The sequence below is a fragment of the Notolabrus celidotus genome, chromosome 13 (genome assembly GCF_009762535.1).
Source record: "Notolabrus celidotus isolate fNotCel1 chromosome 13, fNotCel1.pri, whole genome shotgun sequence".
Classification (NCBI taxonomy): Eukaryota; Metazoa; Chordata; class Actinopteri; order Labriformes; family Labridae; genus Notolabrus; species Notolabrus celidotus.
Genome location: NC_048284.1, coordinates 4,817,482 through 4,838,613, shown reverse-complemented (window position 1 = coordinate 4,838,613; position 21,132 = coordinate 4,817,482). Strand labels below are relative to the sequence as shown.

Here is a 21,132-nt window from a genome sequence, read left to right as displayed (position 1 = left end):
ACATTTAAGATGTGTAAGATACATTTTTATGGTTTGTTCATGATTGCATCTCAAGAATAGACATGTTAACATAAATCTATGACATTCATGGGACTGAAATGAGAACAGTTGGTTACTAAAACATGTTTTTGGTGTTGAAAACATTTTTCTAGACAACCCATACGTTCAAAAATTTAGGAAAACAGTACACACTAATATGTTTTATGTGTTTTCAATTCTTGCTTGTGTGAAGACTAATGTCTTCCTTCTTTATTGGCTCATTATTAACTAGTTTAAATCTCTATATTACATTATCTGATCTCAAACCACTTCAACTCATAGCACACTTTAATGAGTTACTTTGTTTTAAAGCTAGGGTTGGTAGTCTCGGAAAACCAGCATGAATTTGAATGTAGCTTTTCCTCATGACTCCGTCTAACCCCTCCCCTCCTCCCTCGGAGCTCCTCCAAAACGACGCCCCCCCCCGCTCACATGCACGAGCACCGCTGATTCTCGACCATATGATGGTGACTGATTCAAAACCGGTCCTCACCAAAACATTCTCATAGTGAAAGTTAAAAACACAAACAAACATGGCTGCTGTTAGCACTCACAACTATCATGCTAGCATTATCCAGTTGTACTGGTGACACGATATCAGGAGAAAAGTTATAACACATATATAATACTGTAACAGCTCTACTGTTTGTTAAACGTGTTCAGTGTAGATGTTCTTAATTCCTACAGTGTTGACAGTCAGTGAAGGCATCAGGAGAGGTGTAGAGTGTGTGAGTGGGAGAGAGGAGAGACAAGAGGAGAAGTTCTTCATTCATTCAAACATTGATTGTTGTTTTGTTGGTTGGCGTGATCACGGCCGACAGTGACCGGTTATTAAAGCTCAACGTGTTCACGAATCGGCTCGTCATCACTACAGCGTCCAGACGGACGGACGCTACAGTAAATATATATTTTCTGTAGGACTTACTGAACGTCATTAATTATTCTGCTTGTTGGTGAGAGCTTTTTAGACTCTGATCCGGACTACAGTCCTGAGTAAAGCACCTCATCAGGTCAGAGGGGACAGGCCCGAGGACAAGTGAGAGGGGCAGTAAATAGAGTCAGGGGAAGTAGAGGCAGGAGACGGGGACTCGGAGGAGTGCACGCCGGGGAAATGTACGCGCAGGAGAAGGGCAGAACGGCTGAACGGGATTTGATTGGTTTAAAATTTGGGGAGCCAAAAAACGGTGATTGGTTGGTGTTTTCCCAGGTTTACTCCGGCTGTAGATAGCAGGTTTTTTTTCACTCTTTTTTAGGAACACATCATGTATTGATTGCCATCAGGACATAAAGATTATTTTAACCAGTATGACAAAAAGTGTATCTAAATCTGATTACCAACCCCATTTTTAATGCGTTCTTCAACATGATCAGAAATGAGGAAAAACGTAAAGACAGCTTTGAAATCAAATAATCCTTTGAACAAACTTAGAGAGTTATTAAACTGATAAATATGCTAAAAAACTTTCATGGCTCTGTGATAAATATTTGTAACTTTTTAGGAACAGTTTTTTTTATCAAATGTTTTTCTCTTTATTACTTTTTATTGCAGACCACTTAGAAGATTGATGACATTGTAAGGGTGTAGACAGTTCATATCCACATGATTTATCACAGGGTGAAATATATTTCTCCAAATGAGTAATAATTCTTCAGAGGCATCAGGTTAATCTTTCACATCACAGTGTAATAATAAGACTCTGTGTTTTTCTTCTCGTTAAGATGGAGAACTACTCGTGCTTAAAGGAAAGTTTGTGATATTCTGTTTCATTCTCAATGAGCAACAACTTCTGTCTCTCTCACCACAGATGTGCCTCCACTGGTTGACTCAGTGTTTCTGGAACTACCTGGACTGGACGGAGATCTGCCACTACATCTCTACCTGTGTGGTGATGGGTCCCGACTACCAGGTGTACATGTGCGTGTCCGTATTCAGACACCTGCAGCCGGACATCCTGCAGCGCACACAGTCCCAGGAGCTGCAGGTCTTCCTCAAGGTGAGGCGGAAAGTCAATGAAAGAGAGAATTTCTAGACGTCCTGCCAAGTCGATTTCAGACTCAGCTCAAGGTGACCTCGCCCTGAGGGAAGCACAAGATGCTGATATTTCTTATCTTAGTATTAAAAAAGCCTAGGATATCTCAACACATATTAAGTTGGGCTGAATTATTTGTGGATTGTTTTTCTAGATTTTGGCTTTGTTAAGACAAGAAGGTGAGTCAGTTTAAATATAATCAAGCAGCCTAAAGGGAACAGTAAGCTAATCAATCAATCAATCTTTGTTTGTATAGCACCAAATCACAACAAACATTACCTCAGGACGCTTTTACAAACAGAGCAGGCCACTGTATGTCAAATTATAAACAAAGACCCAACATCAAGACAGGGTAAGACTATTTTACCTCATCTGCCATTGGCTAGAGACCCCCAAAAATTTACCGGTCAAAGATATTTTTCACCGGTTGAATAAAAAAATCATGTTGTCTGTTCCTCTTCTTCATCGTCTCCTGCCTTTTTGTTTATCCTGTTTTGTTTGTGGTGGCTTCACACCGGGAATGTGTCACCACATCTTCCTCAAAACGCTCTTCCCTCCGTGCTTCTTCAAGCAAACTCCAGTAGCTGATGTCACGCCGTTCCCGACGCACCAAATCACAACACAAGTACAGTGCGCCATGAGGGTCAGAATAGCCTGACAGTTGGCAGAAAAAGGGCGATAGTATGAAAACAAAACCTCACATGCAATACAAAATTTTTCCATCGGCCACTGGAAGGTGTGTGTTTTTGTTTTACACTCCAAACTAATTTTTTTACCCACCATTGGTGCTTGGCGGGTGTTCATTTTACGCCCTGGTCTTATCCCATTTTAATCCACCATGAGCAGAGCACCTTGCAGTATTTAGCAAGTTACAGCGGCATGGACAAACTTCCTTTAACAGGCAGAAACCTCCAGCAGGACCAGACTCATGTTAGACACACATCTGCTGAGACTGAGTTGGAAAGAGGGATAGAGGAGAATAAGTGATAGAGAGAGAGCAGTGATAGTGATGAGAAGTGTAGTAGTAGCTGTTGCCACTGGAGTCCAGCAAGTCTGTATCAGCTGGAGTCTGGCACGTCCACATCAGGAGGACATCTACCGCAGCTCACAGGAACCTACAAGACAAGACTCCAGAAAGGTCTATGGTTAGTAACTTTAATGGGACAGGGAGAGTTAAAGTAAGTGATGAGGGGGTTGGGGGAAAGGGGGTGAGATAGGATCCCAGTATGTCAGTGCGCCTAACCCTCAAAACTAATGTGAAAGTGTCTTAAACCTGCATTTTTTAAATGCCCAGCAGGGGGCGACTCCTCTTAATTTCCATATGAAGATGACCCTATACTTCAGGGAGAGTTAAGAGCTGCGGACGTTCTGGACTCCAGCGGCAACAGCTTCTACTACTCGTCTCATCACTATCACCTCTCTCTCTCTTACTCCCCTCTATCCCTCTTTCCAGACCCAACTCAGTCTCAGCAGATGGCTGTCTAACATGAGTCTGGTCCTGCTGGAGGTTTCTGCCTGTTAAAGGAAGTTTGTCCTTGTGGACGATCTGGACTCCAGCTAATACGGACGTGCTGGACTCCAGCGGCAACAGCTTCTACGACTCGTCTCATCACTATCACCTCTCTCTCTTACTCCCCTCTATCCCTCTTTCCAGACCCAACTCGGTCGAGGCATGATGGCTGTCTAACATGAGTCTGGTCCTGCTGGAGGTTTCTGCCTGTTAAAAGGAAGTTTTTCCTCACCACTGTAACTAGCTAAATACTGTGATGTGCAATGCTCATCATGGATTAAGGTGGGGTCAGACTGAGTCTTACCCTGTCTTGAAGTTGGGTCTCTGTTCATAATTTGACATAGAGTGGTCTAGACCTCCTATGTTTGTAAAAGCGTCTTGAGATAACGTTTGTTGCGATTTGGCGCTATACAAATAAAGGTTGATTGATTGACTGATTGATTGATTGATTGATTGATTGATTGATTGATTGATTGATTGATTGATTGATTGATTGAAGATGATGGCTTACCACCATGTCATTTGTTAACCATGTTTACTCCAAAGTTATAATCCAATCGACCCAATACACACCCTATTGATCTCTAAGAGCAACTTCTCCACCGCCGCTCACTTGCTTATTCACTATAAATGTTGAATTCACACAGATCATTACAGCTTGAAAGCACTTCAGCAGCAGCACAGCCCTCCTTCATTATTTGGTCTCACGTCTGGATTTTAAATACGAGAACAGACCTCTGCTGAATTGTACTGCTCTCCTTTTCTACATTCAGCCGTGATCCCTGATTCTCATCCATATTGAAGAGCACATTTTGAATCTGCTCACAGAACTTTCCCAGATTTGGTGTATTTTGCTCCAGCAGCCTGTTCTGATAGTTAACATCTCATTGAATTTTGGATCATCGCTGACGTGAAGAGCGACCCTGAAGATTTCACAGACGGTCTAAAGTCTGGGAGACGTGCTCTTCTTCTTCTGTTGTTAATCTCCAGAACAACATTAAAACAGCAGGATTGTGAGCAGGCTCTGTCCTGACATGAAGCGCTCGTCGTCATTACACATTAAACGTTTCAATCCTTCTTGTCTCCGGCTGATAGCTCGGGTGTTAACATCGCCATGAGCCGCCTCTGACACTTTTTGTGAATAAAAGATCAGTTACGGAGGCTTTATCTGAGGAAGCTCTTCTAATGAGCTGTAGCATCAGATACTGCTCCCAGAGACAGTGTGTGTATGTGTGTGTGTGTGTGTTTGTGTGTGTGTGAGAAACTTCCAATTCTTCGTCCTGAGCTGAACTGGTGAAAGTTTTACACACGCCTCTTTGTGTCCGACGCTCTTATCTGTCATCCTCTCCTCCGTCTCTCTCTGTAGGAACAATGTGAAGGAAGTATTTTATTCTAACAGGAGGATGTTTTTTTAAACCTTCAAACATATCCTGCCTCACTGGGGCTGTATCTATATTTCATCTAAATTAACATTTGTAAAGGCAAACGGCTTGTTACTAATGTTTTAAGCTCAGCTGGAGTTCGAAGCTGCAGCAGAGGCAGGAGTCGTATATCTGCCACCGACTCAGAGGCTACAAGAGACCTCAAACCTGACTCAGAGAAAAATATCCTGTCACCACATACTTCAACTTCTTGTACTGCAGGTTCTGTGTTATACAGAGTTCTGGTTTGTATATGCAGTTCCTCTCGATACAGCTGAAATACGGCGTGCACAGGACTAGTACGAGCACTTGTGTGGAGGTAGACAAACAAATATACTGCCCCACTTGCAGATGCAGATTGAGCAACATGTTTCAGTAACTTATCACGCTCACAGAATGCATTCACACCAAGCAGGCTGAGCTGCAGGGGGTTACTTTGATTTTTCCATACATAGACTATACATAGTCCATGTTTCCCTCCCTTGCCACAGTGCTGTTCTAAGCAGTCGCTGGCACTGAGATCACACATCAATGTGTTTTACCTGTGCACACAGACACATTAACCACCAGGATGACACTGACCAAACATATCTAAAACTAATCACTACAAATGAAAACATTTATACACAACCAAAAATGAAAAAAAACTCAAATCTTATCAAGTTAATTTATCCCATTTTTTGTCAAGATATCATTGACATGATTGGTCCAAATATAAATCTTGTTTTAAGATGTTTCAACACAAAATGTTCTTAATAAGTTCCTTCAAATATTTAATTGTGGCAGGCAAATTCTTGAAATAAGACATGATAACTAAGTCCTTATTTTTTGTCCTGTACAAACCTCAGTCTGAGACAGACTCAGTCAGTCTTTATTTATATAGTGCCAAATCCCAACAAATGTTATCTGAAGATTATTTTACAATCAGAGCAGGTCTAAACCGTACTCTATGTTCTATTATTAACAAAGACCCAACATCAAGACAGGATAAGATACAGTCCCATCTTACAGACAGGACTCAGTCTGATCTCATCTTAATCCACCATGAGCAGAGCACTTTGCAGCATTTAGCAAGTTACAGTGGCAAGGACAAACTTCCTTTAACAGGCAGAAACCTCCAGCAGGACCAGACTCATGTTAGACACACATCTGCTGAGACCGAGTTGGGGTTGGAGAGAGGGATAGAGGAGATGAATAGAGAGAGATGACAGTGATGAGATGGATAGTAGTAGTTGTAGCAGCTTGAACCTGGAACGCCAAAAGCAGCAGGCCGTCTACGTCAGAGATCCAGAGGAACCGACAAGAAAAGGGAGCTCAGGGACTCCAGAAAGGTCTATGGTTAGTAACTTTAAAGGGACAGGGAGAGTTAAATTTTAAGATATGATCCCAGCATTTAGCAAGTTACAGTGGCAAGGACAAACTTCCTTTAACAGGCAGAAACCTCCAGCAGGACCAGACTCATGTTAGACACACATCTGCTGAGAATGAGTTGGGGTTGGAAAGAGGGATAAAGGAGATGAAGAGAGAGAGAGAGATCATAGTGGTGAGATGGATAGTAGTAGTTGTAGCAGCTGGAATCTGGCAAGTCCACAGCAGCAGGAACCTACGAGACAAGGGAGCTCAGGGACTCCAGAAAGATCTGAAGTTAGTAACTTTAATAAGTTAGGGAGACAGGCAGAGAGAGGGGATTCCAGTGTGTCAGTCTAAGCCTATAGCAGCATGACAAAAGCTGGTCCAAGCCTGATCCAGCTCTAACTATAAGCTTTATCAAAAAGGAAAGTTTGAAGCCTACTCTTAAAAGTAGAGAGGGTGTCTGCCTCCTTGACCCTTACTGGTAGATGATTCCAAAGGAGAGGTGTTTGATAACTGAAGGCTCGACCTCCCATACTACTTTTAGAGACTTTGGGTGCGATGAGCAGGCATGTATTGAAGGTCTGCTGAGACCGTGTTGGGGTGGAAAGATGGATAGAGGGGGATTAAGAGAGAGAGAGAGAGAGAGAGAGAGAGAGAGAGAGAGAGAGAGAGAGAGAGAGAGAGAGAGAGAGAGAGAGATGATAGTGGTGAGATGGATAGTAGTAGTTGTAGCAGCTGGAGTCTGGCACATCCACGGTGATCCAGAGGAACCTACGAGACAAGGGAGCTCAGGGACTCCAGAAAGGTCTATGGTTAGTAACTTTAATGGGGCAGGGAGAGTTAAAGTAAGTGACAGGCAGAGAGAGTGGAGACAGGGGATCCCAATGTGTCAGTTCCCCTGGCAGTCTAAGCCTATAGCAGCATAACTAAGAGCTGGTCCAAGCCTGAACTAGCTCTAACTATAAGCTTTACCGAAGTGTGCAGAGGTTCTCTAAAGAGTGAGATACTGGAAAGATTTTGCAAAAACAGTATAAAACTCCCAAATTCAGGTCATTCATTAATGCTGTTAGTTATATTACAACACTGAGTTTGGTAAAATATGCTTTTATATAATATGGGAGGCAAATCTCACTCCCTCCACCCTCATGGATTAAAGTACGTACTCAGAACTTGAAATAAAGTAGTTTCACTATAAAGTTGAATATTGTATTACTTGTTCCACCCCTGGTTAGGAAGATAGCACTTCAGACTAATCCACTTATTTTTCTCATTTCTTTTGACATTATATTTTGCCTTAGTTCAGACCGTCAGAATGGACTGACTTCAATAATTCATTTTCACCAACCAATGAAACCCTTAATGTGTATTTCCTGGTAAACCCAGCCTCATGCTGAGCTCTGATACAAATCCTCACTCATACTCATACAAGCTTTAGAAAACGTGGAAATCTCTGGTAATTAAAACATTCATTAGCTTACCTAATGATCTCAGAAGAGCTAATGGTTGATAGATTCTGAAGATGACGTGGGGCATTAAGCAGCTCATGTCACTTGTCAAGCATTTTAATATTCAGCAGCACATTTTGTATCTTATGTTAAACATATTACTCTGATGCTAATTCCTACCCTCGTGTCTGTGCACCTTCCTCTTTTATAAAAAACTGCAGAACAGAAATACTCTCCCCTGTGATTTTCACTCTTTACATCTCCTCATGGCTTGAACCGCGTCTGCAGCTGGTTCCTGGTGAGATCACTTAACCCGCAAAGCAACTTCAGGTTTGATCTGTTAGGATCAATTTCACTGTGAAAAATCTTTACTGACATGAAGACTCTTACAGGTCTAACATCCATCCGGCGTCTTTATTTGCTAACATATGTTAGTTGATTTTTACAGTTCACAGGGGATGTGTAAAATGTATGGAAACATGAAAAACTGAAAGCACTAAGAATAAATTAAAATAAATACAATAAATGCTTAAATTGTCAGAGTACATTTCCAGGGGTACTGTTGGCCTAGCGGTCTAGTGCGCCCCCCCATATACAGACACATATCCCTCGTTGCAGAGGTCCCAGGTTCGATTTCCCCCACATTTCCTGTCTCTATTCATCTGTCCTGTCCATTAAAGGTGGAAATACCCCCAAATATAACATAACTTTTTCAGACAAAACCTTACAGTAAATAAAATGACATAAAAAATGATATCTAAACTGAAATACATCAAAAAATTATAAATATACTGGCACACATTTGAATTTGTCACACATTCCTCAAAGTAAATACAGTTCATGTCATTTAGTTTAGTATAAATGATCCGTTTTTTGATAGGGACCATGCACAACACAACTGCTGAGCCAGAGTTATCTTATTTACATCCGTGGTTCCTGGGCAGGAAGGACTACCAAACAAAATACCCCAACAGTATGTCACATGAACACATATATCTATCAGACTGATGTATAAAAAGGTTAATCAGTGATCACATGACTGGTTTGTCATGAGCCATGATTTCAGTTCTGTTTTAAAAACACTGAAGCTAACGCAGTCTCTGATAACGGTCAGATTTGAGTTCCACTTTTCTGCAGCTCAGACTGAAAAAGCAGATTGCCCCAAAGCAGTTTTCTTAAATGTAGCTGAACAGTCACCTCTTATAGACGCTCTTGTCAATCAATCAATCAACCTTTATTTGTATAGCGCCAAATCACAACAAACGTTATCTCAAGACGCTTTTATAAACATAGGAGGTCTAGACCACTCTATGTTAAATAATGAACAGAGACCCAACTTCAAGACAGGGTAAGACTCAGTCTGACCCCACCTTAATCCATCATGAGCATCGCACTTTGCAGTATTTAGCAAGTTACAGTGGCGAGGACAAAACTTCCTTTTAACAGGCAGAAACCTCCAGCAGGACCAGACTCATGTTAGACACACATCTGCTGAGACCGAGTTGGGGTTGGAAAGAGGGATAGAGGGGAGTAAGAGAGAGAGGTGATAGTGATGAGACGAGTAGTAGAGGCTGTTGCCGCTGGAGTCCAGAACGTCCGCAGCAGGAGGACGCCTACGGCAGCTCAGAGGAACCTACGAGACAATGGAGCTCAGGGACTCCAGAAAGGTCTATGGTTAGTAACCTTAATGGGACAGGCAGAGTTAAAGTAAGAGAAGAGGGGGTTGGGGGGAAGGGGGTGAGCTAGGATCCCAGTGTATCAGTGCACCAGTTCCCCCGGCAGTCTAGGCCTATAGCAGCATGACAAAAGCTGGTCCAAGCCTGATCCAGCTCTAACTATGAGCTTTATCACAAAGGAAAGTTTTAAGCCTACTCTTAAAAGTGGAGAGGGTGTCTGCCTCCCGGACCCTGACTGGTAGATGATTCCAAAGGAGAGGGGCCTGATAACTGAAGGTTGTCTCCCTAGCATTGTTCCGGCAGAGTGACACACATTGTTTAAGTGGAGGTGTTGCCTGATCATGAACTTATTTATACATCAATCACACATCTGCAAAACAAAGAAAGCTGTTGATGAATTGTACTGTGATGATGCACATTTACTACTAAAATGGCATCATAGCCTCACAATTCCTGCTTTTTTTCTGTGTAACAACTTTTTACAAAATTCAAAAATGTCTCCTAGAAATGAACAAACTGAGACGCCTTCTTCGTCACAACATAGGGACACTTTTGAAGAGCCAAACTTGCAGTTCATTCTTCAAACCAGCAACCAAGAGAGGGGCAACAGAGATATTTCCAGTATAATGCAATTAAACACCTCGCCTGAAACAAACAAAGGTCCTATAATTTCTCTTTTGGACCTGCTTGATAGAAGGAAAACCTTTGATCCACAGTAACATTGGTCAGTGTTGTAGTAATGATAGAAAGTGTGATAACTTAATAGATATTAAAGATGATTTCCTGATGTGGTAAACGCTTGATTCTGATTGGTCAAAACCCCAAAACAGCTGTGACTAATTCTAAACAGCAAAAGCCACACTAAGGACAACCTGATCCCACATGTATCAAAAGTACTGTTGCTTTAAATCCAATGTGTTTATTGCGAGCATTCATAAAGCCATAACTGACTCACCTCCATGTACCGGATCTTAAAGTAAATATATAGATCTAATAGATTTTGAGTAATGTCTGAAAATAAGCCCACACTTTATTAACATCAGTACATCAAATCTGTGTCGTCGTGTAACTCATAAGAGCTTCTAATTAAAAGGATCTGTCTCTTATAGAGAGTGTTTTTGTAGTAATGCATTGCTTCCTGGATGTTTCACTGCAGAGTCCTCCATCAGATGAAAACTCATTTCTTCCTGACGTTACCGACTCCCCGCCGAATGATTACCCCCTGCTTTCATTTTATTTCTCTCACTTTTAATATTAACTTTCACTCATTTGCTCTTTCTCTTTCTTTTATTCATTGCACTTCAGTCCTTCGTGGTTTTTTCAGAATGCAGAAATATTACCTCGTAAAAAGACACCGAGTCGAGGCTGATTATCTTTGGGGTGATTACAGAGGGAATGGGGATCATGAGATCGATCTGAGAGGTGGTGAGATGATTAGCAGAGTTGCAGATTGATGTTTCTCATCAGGTTTAAAAGTTACTGAAACTAAAATCTGTAGTTTTTTTTTAAATCGTGCTGCACACACATATCTTGATATACACACTCTTGCACTAATGGAGCGATGTCAGAGTGAGGAGGCTGCCATCAACCAGTGCCACCCGAGCAGTTGGGGGTCCGGTGCCTTGCTCAATGGCCCGATGAACCAGCACCCAGAACACCAACCAAACTTGGTCCATGCCGGGACGTGGTAATTTTAAAGGAAATACAGACTTTAAGTAATTTATAAACCACCAAACTCTGCTCTAATCAAGGTGCAGGGTTATAGAAGAACACTCTGAGCCTGTCAGGAACAAAACCAGGACCCCTTTCCCACATAGCAAACTTGGTCTGGCCCGGTTCTGGCCCACACAATACTTAGACTCGGCCAACATACTGCAAAGAATGACGGCCCTTAAGTGGCCCAGATATAGTTTGCCAGAGACGGCCCACACACTATATCGGGGCCACTTAAGGGCCGTCATTCTTTGCAGTATGTTGGGCGAGTCTAAGTGTATTGTTTGGGCCAGAACCGGGCCAGACTAAGTGGGTTGTGGACCCTCTTTGATCCATCAAGTATTACAGCCTGTTTCACTGCATCAGGATGAAAACATCTACAATTCTGAGACTTGTTGTACCGACATGTCATTAGAAACATGTTCAAAAATAAGGCCCAGGTTCAAGATCCCAGAGCTCCCTGTAAGTCCACTCTGGATGTGGTATCATGATGCAGTCCTGTGGAAATGATTCAGGCTCTGACATGCTGGGACTTGAACCAGCAGCCCACTGGTTCCCAAGCCAAGTCTCTATAGACTGAGCTACTGCCATCCCACAAAACATATACAACTTTAATCTTCTTTTAAATGCCTTTGTGTTTGCAAATTAACTTCAGCAGCTCTTTGAATTCAAGAAACTAAGAAGAAAAGAGTCTTTTTTAAGTCCTTATTTGTAAAAACAAATAAAACGAATGAATCTGAGATACAGCCGTATTACAAATTAAATGCTAACAACATCAAGCTAACACTGAGCTCACACTGTCAAGTTTCAAGCTGTTTGATCTCAGTGCAGCTTCCTGCTTACAGAGTATTGATAAGTCTCCCTGAAGGGTTGCTTGATTCCTTCTTAAAAACAAACATCCTTTTTTCTTCTTCCTCCTTTCATTTTCAGAGGTTCAGACTTTGAGTTTGGTCGCTGCATTGATTGTACTGTAATGTTTCCAAGCAGAGCTCCATGAGAGGGCTGCACTGTTTAAGTTCCCGTACATTTGATGAGTCTCACCTCAGGCTGATATAAACATCCCATTCAGGATTCTCAGCTGTGAAATTATCGGGTTTCTTATAAGTTATCAAACATGTTTTTTAGCTCGAAATGTGACCCAATGTCTCTCTGGATTTAAAGCATACGCTTTCAAAAGCAGAGCAGGTGTAGACCGTACTCTATGTTCTATTATTAACAAAGACCCAACATCAAGACAGGATAAGATCCAGTCCCATCTTACAGACAGGACTCAGTCTGATCTCATCTTAATCCACCATGAGCAGAGCACTTTGCAGAATTTAGCAAGTTACAGTGGCAAGGACAAACTTCCTTTAACAGGCAGAAACCTCCAGCAGGACCAGACTCATGTTAGACACATATCTGCTGAGACCGAGTTGAGGTTGGAAAGAGGGATAGAGGAGATGAAGAGTGAGAGAGATGATAGTGGTGAGATGGATAGTAGTAGTTGTAGCAGCTGGAATCTGGCAAGTCCACAGCAGCAGGAACCTACGGGACAAGGGAGCTCAGGGACTCCAGAAAGATCTGAAGTTAGTAACTTTAATAAATTAGGGAGACAGGCAGAGAGAGGGGATTCCAGTGTGTCAGTCTAAGCCTATAGCAGCATAACTAAGAGCTGGTCCAAGCCTGATCCAGCTCTAACTATAAGCTTTATCAAAAAGGAAAGTTTGAAGCCTACTCTTAAAAGTAGAGAGGGTGTCTGCCTCCTTGACCCTAACTGGTAGATGATTCCAAAGGAGAGGTGTTTGATAACTGAAGGCTCTACCTCCCATACTACTTTTAGAGACTGTAGGTACAACAAGCAGGCATGTATTGAAGGTCTGCTGGGACCGTGTTGGGGTTGGAAAGAGGGATAGAGGAGATGAAGAGAGAGAGAGAGATGATAGTGGTGAGACGAATAGCCTGGTCAATCACAGGGCTGACATGTAGAGAGAAACAACCACCCTCACACTTACACATAAGGGCAGTTATGAGTCACCAAATGATCTCCAAATGTATCAAACTTTATAAATGTCTTCATACATTTGTATGGGAATAGTTTTTCAGATATTTCAGACTTCACTGAAGTGTCAGAAATAATTTACATAACTCTGTGTGAATGGAATATGCTTCGTCATCAGTATTTGGAGCCCTCAGATTAGACTTGTGAACCCTCGGTGGTGTCAGACCCTCCGGTTGGGAGAACAACACAGATCTATTTAGAAGTGAACGTGTGGAAATCTTAAGTGTTAAAGTTTTCCACTTCCTCTAATCGTACACTACATATTGACTCACAGCACCATGTCTTTGCGGTGTTGTTCTATCCCCTCATGTTGCAGAAGATATAAATGTTGGTCGTTTTTAATGAGGCCGGGTGAAATCAGGTTCTCTGCGTTTTGTTTTTCTGAAATCGGGTGCAGCTTTCTTCCCAGCCTGCTAATTATGGAAGCCACTCACAGCTTCATGCACACACACTTATTTGCTCTGCTGCATTGTTTGCGTTGCCCATGAGGCCGTTGTTATCATGATGTAAAGTGTAGCTCAGGCGGCAATTACAGCCGGCACAGTTAAAACCATGATGAGACAAATGAGCCGAGTAAAACGCTCCCTCCGTCTGCACAGACTCTTCTCTTATACAGTTCATATCGCTCAAATAGTACAACTTGTTCTGTGTCTGCAGCATGGAGGACATGTTGCTGCTCATTAAGACATGAGTGTGAAACCTCATTACCTTAAACAAGGTTGTTGTTTGCTTGCAGGGTGCAGTGCTCGACGTGGAGATTTAATTTGAGTACCTGTGACTTTGAAATAGATTGAATGTAAAGTATTTTAATGAAAAGGTTACATCGGATTATTCACACCTCACCTCCCAACAAAGTGACTGATAATTAAGTAAGCAACCTTCTGCAGCAATGGAAAACCAATATCTGTCTGCAAAGCTCGACTACAGGGACCCAAGATTAAACGGAGGGTCCCGAATTAATCAAAGGAAACAGGAAATAGACGTGTCGGTTAGACAAAAGTTTTATGTATTCGCTTTTTTCCTTTTTAACTTTGGAAATAAAGTAAAAGACAAACTTAGAATTAAATAAGCCAGGAGGAAAAAACATAATGAAATGTTCACAACTTTTTAAAAGATTCAATCCAATGAATAAGACACAAAACATTCAGATTTAAATTCATAGCAGCCTAGGTCCAGATTCCCCTTAATTCAAATCCTTAAGGGCAAATTTCACCAGATCCATGTCCGGAATAGTAATCTGTCACAGGTTACTATTCTAGTCGATGTGTTAACTTCCACTGGATCCAGGTCGGAGCCCTCCGGATCAGATACGCAAGACTTCTTTTTTTGGCGGATGCCAGAGCACGACGCATCAATCTCTTTTCTGAAACTGAAAGCAGACCAGTACCTGATGACCTCAGAGGTCGAGGTGGTTCATAAAGTAGCAGCAGATCAGCAATGTATTTTGGGCCTAAACCATTCAGTGCTTTATAAACCATCAGCAGGATTTTAAAGTCTATTCTCTGACAGACAGGAAGCCAGTGTAGAGATCTAAGAACTGGAGTAATGTGGTCTACTTTTTTGGTCCTTGTTAGGACTCTAGCAGCAGCATTCTGTATGAGACTTAAGTCTTTAGACTTTAGGCTTTAGACTTTAGACTTTAGACTTTAGTCTTTAGTCTTTAGACTTTAGTCTTTAGGCTTTAGACTTTAGGCTTTAGACTTTAGGCTTTAGACTTTAGTCTTGAGGCTTTAGACTTTAGTCTTTAGTCTTTAGACTTTAGTCTTTAGACTTTAGGCTTTAGTCTTTAGACTTTAGTCTTTAGACTTTAGGCTTTAGACTTTAGACTTAAGTCTTTAGACTTTAGACTTTAGACTTAAGTCTTTAGACTTTAGTCTTTAGTCTTTAGACTCTAGTCTTTAGTCTTTAGACTTTAGACTTAAGTCTTTAGACTTTAGACTTTAGTCTTTAGACTTTAGGCTTTAGACTTTAGTCTTTAGGCTTTAGACTTTAGGCTTTAGACTTTAGTCTTTAGGCTTTAGTCTTTAGACTTAAGTCTTTAGGCTTTAGACTTTAATCTTTAGACTTTAGACTTTAGACTTTAGTCTTTAGACTTAAGTCTTTAGGCTTTAGACTTTAGACTTTAGACTTTAGTCTTTAGACTTAAGTCTTTAGGCTTTAGACTTTAGGCTTTATGGTCCCCTTGGGGAAATTCTTTTCCACAGCACCTCTCTGCATATCCACAGACATAGACAAACATAGAACATACACTGTAGGCTCAACAAACTGTCCACCAAGACATCAACACTCAGACAGAGTTGTGTAATTCAGTGAGGCCTTTTGTTCAGGCTCGCTATAACAGCAGGGATCAGCCTCTTGTCTAAGGTTGATGACGTAAAGGAGCTGATCAAAACAATGAAGGCTTGGTGTTGATCACGAGATGGTTGATAAAGTTGAAGGACTGCAAAGACTGGGCCGCCATGGTGAGATTGTTGATGATGTCTATGGCTAGTGAAGCTGTGAACATCAGGGCAGTGATGGGGAGGTGGAGGGTCGCATGCATGAAATGAATGAATGAATGAATTGAAGGACGAGAGAGACATACTTAACATAGATCAGTTTCCAGTCTGTCACACCACCATATCTGATAGGTTTCTATTCTATTCAATGTGTTAACTTCCACTGGATCCGTCTCTGATCCGGCAGGTCAGAGCCCCCCAGATCAGATACGAAAGACTTCTATTTTTCCTGGATGCCGGAGCACGACGCATCGATCTCAACAGAGCAGATGGAGCGGGACAGGAAGTCAGGTTTCACCAAAACAAAATGAAAACATCCGGTTAATTTTCAGAATAAAACACTCTGTGTTATCACCAGATCGTATTTCACTTAACTACAACAACAAACCGTCATGATGAGCGGAGCCAGGCCTGGAGTCAACAGGTCAGAGGTTTTCAGAGGACCAGAAAGACAACATGGATGAGGAGAGGAGGAGGGGGAGAATCCTTGATTCAGTGATTATCGCAGGAAAACATCAGTCACATGACTCCAGCTGTCCGGCGGTCCTGCTCCGTGCTACACAACCCATTGGTGTTGACAGACAAGAGAGCTTAGAGACGGACCGGATACAGATCTGCTGGAAGTCCGATGTTAGAATGGTCCAAGCTCTGGAAAATGCTCCATCCTCTCTTACCCATCATGCAACACATAGCTTACTTATGCTTCGCCATGCTTACCTAATCAATCCTCAGGCGATTTTAACTTCAAGCCTCCAACTTATGAAGTCTGTCACTAGCAAGGAACACGCCACAACTTTCATGAGTATGTGTGTTGAGACTGATGTTTGAATGCATGTTGTGATGATTGGTGAATGTGGTGGAGGATGTAATGTGGCCCAGCAGAAGGAGACTCAGGATGGGGACTCTGTCTCTAAAGATTACCAGCTTACAGATGCCCTACAACCACTGACAGGCAGCTGTGCCACATTAAAACCAAGGGCTATTAAAAAAAAGGAAAAAAGACATTTTAGACATGAGATAATAGTCGCAATAACTATTTGATTTTTTAATTATTAAATTATTTGAATATTCAGAAATCAAGGAGCCACAGCGGTAATTTCAACGTCCGGGATGTCATCTAGAAATGTGTCGTCTACAAACTTAATCCAAAACATCTCTGATGACATGATCCATAACTCCTCCAGAGCCAAAACTCTACAACATCAAACTGTTTTTAGTGGCTAAATTGTACCGTCCGTGAAACAAAAAGAGTTTAGATTTCAGCTCTGACAAATCTTCCTTCTCTCTGCAGGAGGAGCCGATCCAGAACTACAAGGTGAGCAACTACCTGGAGTTCATGGAGGGACTGGAGAGCAGATACAGAGACATCGTTCTCACAGACATGAGAACCATCCAGAGCCCTGTAGAGTAAGAACACTCAAACCGTCCTGTGTTACAACAGAGAGCTTCTTGGACATTCGTTGATGGGCCTTCAATGTGTTCGAACTTAGGGAAGACTCTGTGAATATCACTCACATACATCATTTCCAATACAACATTTCTCCACAAGCTTTGTTATTGAATGTGAAGGGTTTACCATGTTTTCATGCTGATTGAACTGTCAGACTCAAACCATTACATGAAAGAAGCCATCCAATCAGAATGAAGATGCTGCAATTTCCTACAACAATGGGATAAATCAGATCCAGAATGAAACTCAAGGATAATCTTGAGTGATATACATCTGCTGAAGGGGCACAGATACATTTACAGACATGCTCGAAATCTAAGAAGTTATTCTAAATGTATCTGAATGAGTGAACTAAAACTAACAATGACTAGATTAAAGCAACAAATACCATAAAATTCAGAGTATGACTTACAACTTTAAAACCTTTTTTGTTCCTCTAAAAACCAACAGAGTGACCTGGGGGGGGGGGGGGGGGGCGGCTTTTCGGAGGAGCTCCGAGGGAGGAGGGAGGGGTTAGACGGAGTCATGAGGAAAAGCTACATTCAAATTCATGCTGGTTTTCCGAGATTACCAACCCCAGCTTTAAGAAAACAAACTTACAGAATCAGAAACACTTTTACAAGCGATGAGACAATTTTACCAGTCCAGAAACAAAATCACAAACTTCAGGTTCTGATGGAAAAGGAAAAAAACAAATACTGGAAGTGAGCCGAAAGAAGGCTTTTATTTTGAAATGATACATCAGACCAAGCTAGGATTGGTAGGATTAAGTTATGAGGTTAGTCTGAATCAAAATGAGTCAGTGGAAACTGAGATTTTGTTCATAATCTCACTTTGAATTTACCCCAAATCATCACTATGAAGCTACATTTCAAATGGCTTTTATTTTGAAATTCCAAATCAGATACAGCTGTGATTGGCAGGAACACATTTTGAGGTGTTCTCTTATGAATCAACACATTTTGTTGGAAACAGGGTTGTTAATGTCATATGTATACGTTAACTCCCAGGCTGTTTCACATTTTCATATTACAGATGTCTTTTATTTTGAAAATCCACATATTAGATTGGCCTGATGTAACAAAATTACAAACAGCAGATTCTGGCGGGAAAGGAATGTATCAAATACAGAAAGGGATCCGGAAACAACGGTTTGTTTTGGCGGAGAGAAACGGACTGTCCTGCCAATCAAAGGTCATTCTGATTCAAAATAAAAGCCAAACGAAATTTGAAAAAATAGTGACAACTCTGGATATTTTCAATTGTTTTCAATTGATTAATTATGTCAATTAAAGATACAAGAGTTAAACATTCTTACATACATATATAAGACTACTTTGTAAAAGTGTTTCATCACTGCACTTCCCAGGCACTGCACCATATCTCACAACAATCAGCTTTACCGCAGGCTGAGCTAATACTGCACTTGTATCTGTTTAAAGGGGAGAAAGTTTGGATGATTCCAAGGGCCCGTAACTGACAGGGGCTGTCATTAATTATAAAGTATTCCGGGTAGTGGAGAGGTGGTGCCCAATGTGATAGCTGGCATGATTGTTAAAGCTGCTGTGAGGAACTTTTAGCTTGTATTGATTCTGGCGCCCCCTTGTGGACAAAGTGATACCTCTTATCTCTTGTCCTGTACATGCAAAATAATTGTCTTCAAACAATAACCTCATCCTGTTGTCTTTTAACATTTAGACTTATCTTACAATGTGATTATTTGCAATGAAAACAGCCAAAAAAGGGTGTTTCTAAAGCAAGATGTCAATCATCTGTTCTGACACCTACTCCCTCAGAGCAGTTTCAGACATTAAAATGACAACATAGAAGGTATCAGTGTTGTTGTAGATGGTCTTGTTTGCTTTTGAGGGACATAAAGAGGCATCAGTATCAGTTTCGGTCTGTTTCTCAGCCAGTTAAAAACTCCTCACAGTGCCTTTAAGTTCACATGGTGCAAACAGATGGCACAAGAAGGCGCTACAGAGCTGCATGAAAACCTCACATTGCACTTTTGCAGTGAGAGTTTAAACCCTTTCCCCCAAAAAATCTACCACTGTGATTTATATTCCATATTTTACAGTATTTGTTTTCCAAGATCTCTTAACACTCTTCATGTTCACGTGTCTTTTAATCACCATAAAGAGACTCTTTGATTTGTTTTGATTCCCTTTACTCAGCAGCACACCACTTTTGTACGACTCTACAGCTGAAAATAGCCTCCAACGACTTCACTCTCTTCTTTGAGTTATGTTGCTTACAACGACATTTCCAATCAGTTCCAGGTAACACCCAATTATAAGATAGTCCTAAATATTGTTGTGATTTCTGAATTATTTAAATACTTGAGCTTTTTTCCTCCAAGGTAAAGCTCTTGATAGGAACAACTGGGCCTGGGGATCTGGAATGAAACTGAATGTATTTTTAAAGTCTGTATTTATTATTTTTCTACGATGTAAATATCTGTAATGTTGTGTTGTTAGTATTTAAAGCAGCCCTCAGGTTCAGCTGTGAATGAATTTTGAATTGGAATAAAAAATTACCTTAACTTCCCTCTTTGTTTGCTTCAAATTGTTACAATATGCAACATTTAAAGACCTGTCCCCTTTGTTTTGTGAAACCTCAGATCCTCTGGAGACCAGCAGAGTCCCTCTCACCACTTTGTCACCAATCATTAATGCCAGGACATGCAACAATGCATCCCACAGCCTCTGCTGCTGGTGTACTTATGCAGGTCTTTGTATGAAAGATGCATGAGGCAAGTTGTATCTTTGTGATAAACCCTCATTAGTAACCCTGGACGACTCTCTGTCTCCCCTCGCTCTGCTGTCCCTCTTCAGACACTGTGGGGCCTGAATAATGGATCAGTTCATCGCATCCATCCGTCTCTCTCACGTATCAACAGTGTTTACAGGGAGGGTGCAGCACCCAAGACAGGTGGTGACCTACAGTGAGGAGAATGATCAAATGTTCATCATGTCAGACATCGAGCTAAGAGGATGAAATTGAACTTTAAAGCTGCATTAATCAGTTTTCATATGTTAGCCTTGGAAAGTGTTTCAAAAATGTCTCCAGTGTGGCCAACAGGCCAAAAGTCTGCCCTTGTTTTCTTGTCTTCTTCAGGTCTAGACCGTACTGTATGTTATATTATCAACAAAGACCCAACATCAAGACAGGATAAGATCCAGTCCCATCTTACAGACAGGACTCTGTATCTGAGTCTGATCTCATCTTAATCCACCATGAGCAGAGCACTTTGCAGTATTTAGCAAGTTACAGTTGCAAGGACAAACTTCCTTTAACAGGCAGAAACCTCCAGCAGGACCAGACTCATCAGATTAAGAGAGAGAGAGAGAGAGAGAGATGATAGTGGTGAGACGGATAGTAGTAGTTGTTGCAGCTGGAGTCTGGCACGTCAAACTTCCTTTAACAGGCAGAAACCTCAAACAAGACCAGACTCATGTTAGACACGCATCTGCCTTGACTGAGCTTGGGTTGGAAAGGAGGAATAGATGAGATGAAGAGAGAGAGAGAGACAGAGAGAGAGAGAGAGAGAGAGAGAGAGAGAGAGAGAGAGAGAGAGAGAGAGAGAGAGAGAGAAAGAAAGAAAGAGAGAGAGAGAGAGAGAGAGAGAGAGAGATGATAGTGGTGAGACGGATAGTAGTAGTTGTTGCAGCAGCTGGAGTCTGGCACGTCAAACTTCCTTTAACAGGCAGAAACCTCAAGCAAGACCAGACTCATGTTAGACACACATCTGCCTTGACTGAGCTTAGGTTGAAAAGGAGGGATAGATGAGATGAAGAGAGAAAGAGAGAAAGAGAGAGAGATAGGATAATGAGGAGACAGATAGTAGTGGTTGTTGCAGCTGGAGTCTGGCACGTCAAGCTTCCTTTAACAGGCAGAAACCTCAAGCAAGATCAGACTCATGTTAGACACACATCTGCCTGGACCGAGTTGAG

The 21,132-nt window shown here is 41.6% G+C and overlaps 1 protein-coding gene across 7 annotated transcripts in view; it reads left to right on the top strand.

The window, feature by feature from the left end:
* tbc1d32 (TBC1 domain family, member 32) overlaps window positions 1-19,725 on the top strand; it is a 149,321-nt gene extending 129,596 nt beyond the window's left edge. For 2 of the 7 annotated variants that reach the window (XM_034700074.1, XM_034700075.1), the window contains exons 33-35: window positions 1,845-2,033; window positions 17,018-17,133; window positions 19,354-19,725. In XM_034700074.1, coding sequence (XP_034555965.1) covers window positions 1,845-2,033; window positions 17,018-17,133; window positions 19,354-19,420 — 372 coding nt within the window. In that variant the 3' untranslated portion in view covers window positions 19,421-19,725. The remainder of the gene's footprint in view (window positions 1-1,844; window positions 2,034-17,017; window positions 17,134-19,353) is intronic. The other 5 variants (XR_004633611.1, XM_034700076.1, XM_034700079.1 and 2 more) reach the window with 5 other exon arrangements.
* The last annotated feature ends 1,407 nt before the right edge of the window (window positions 19,726-21,132 follow it).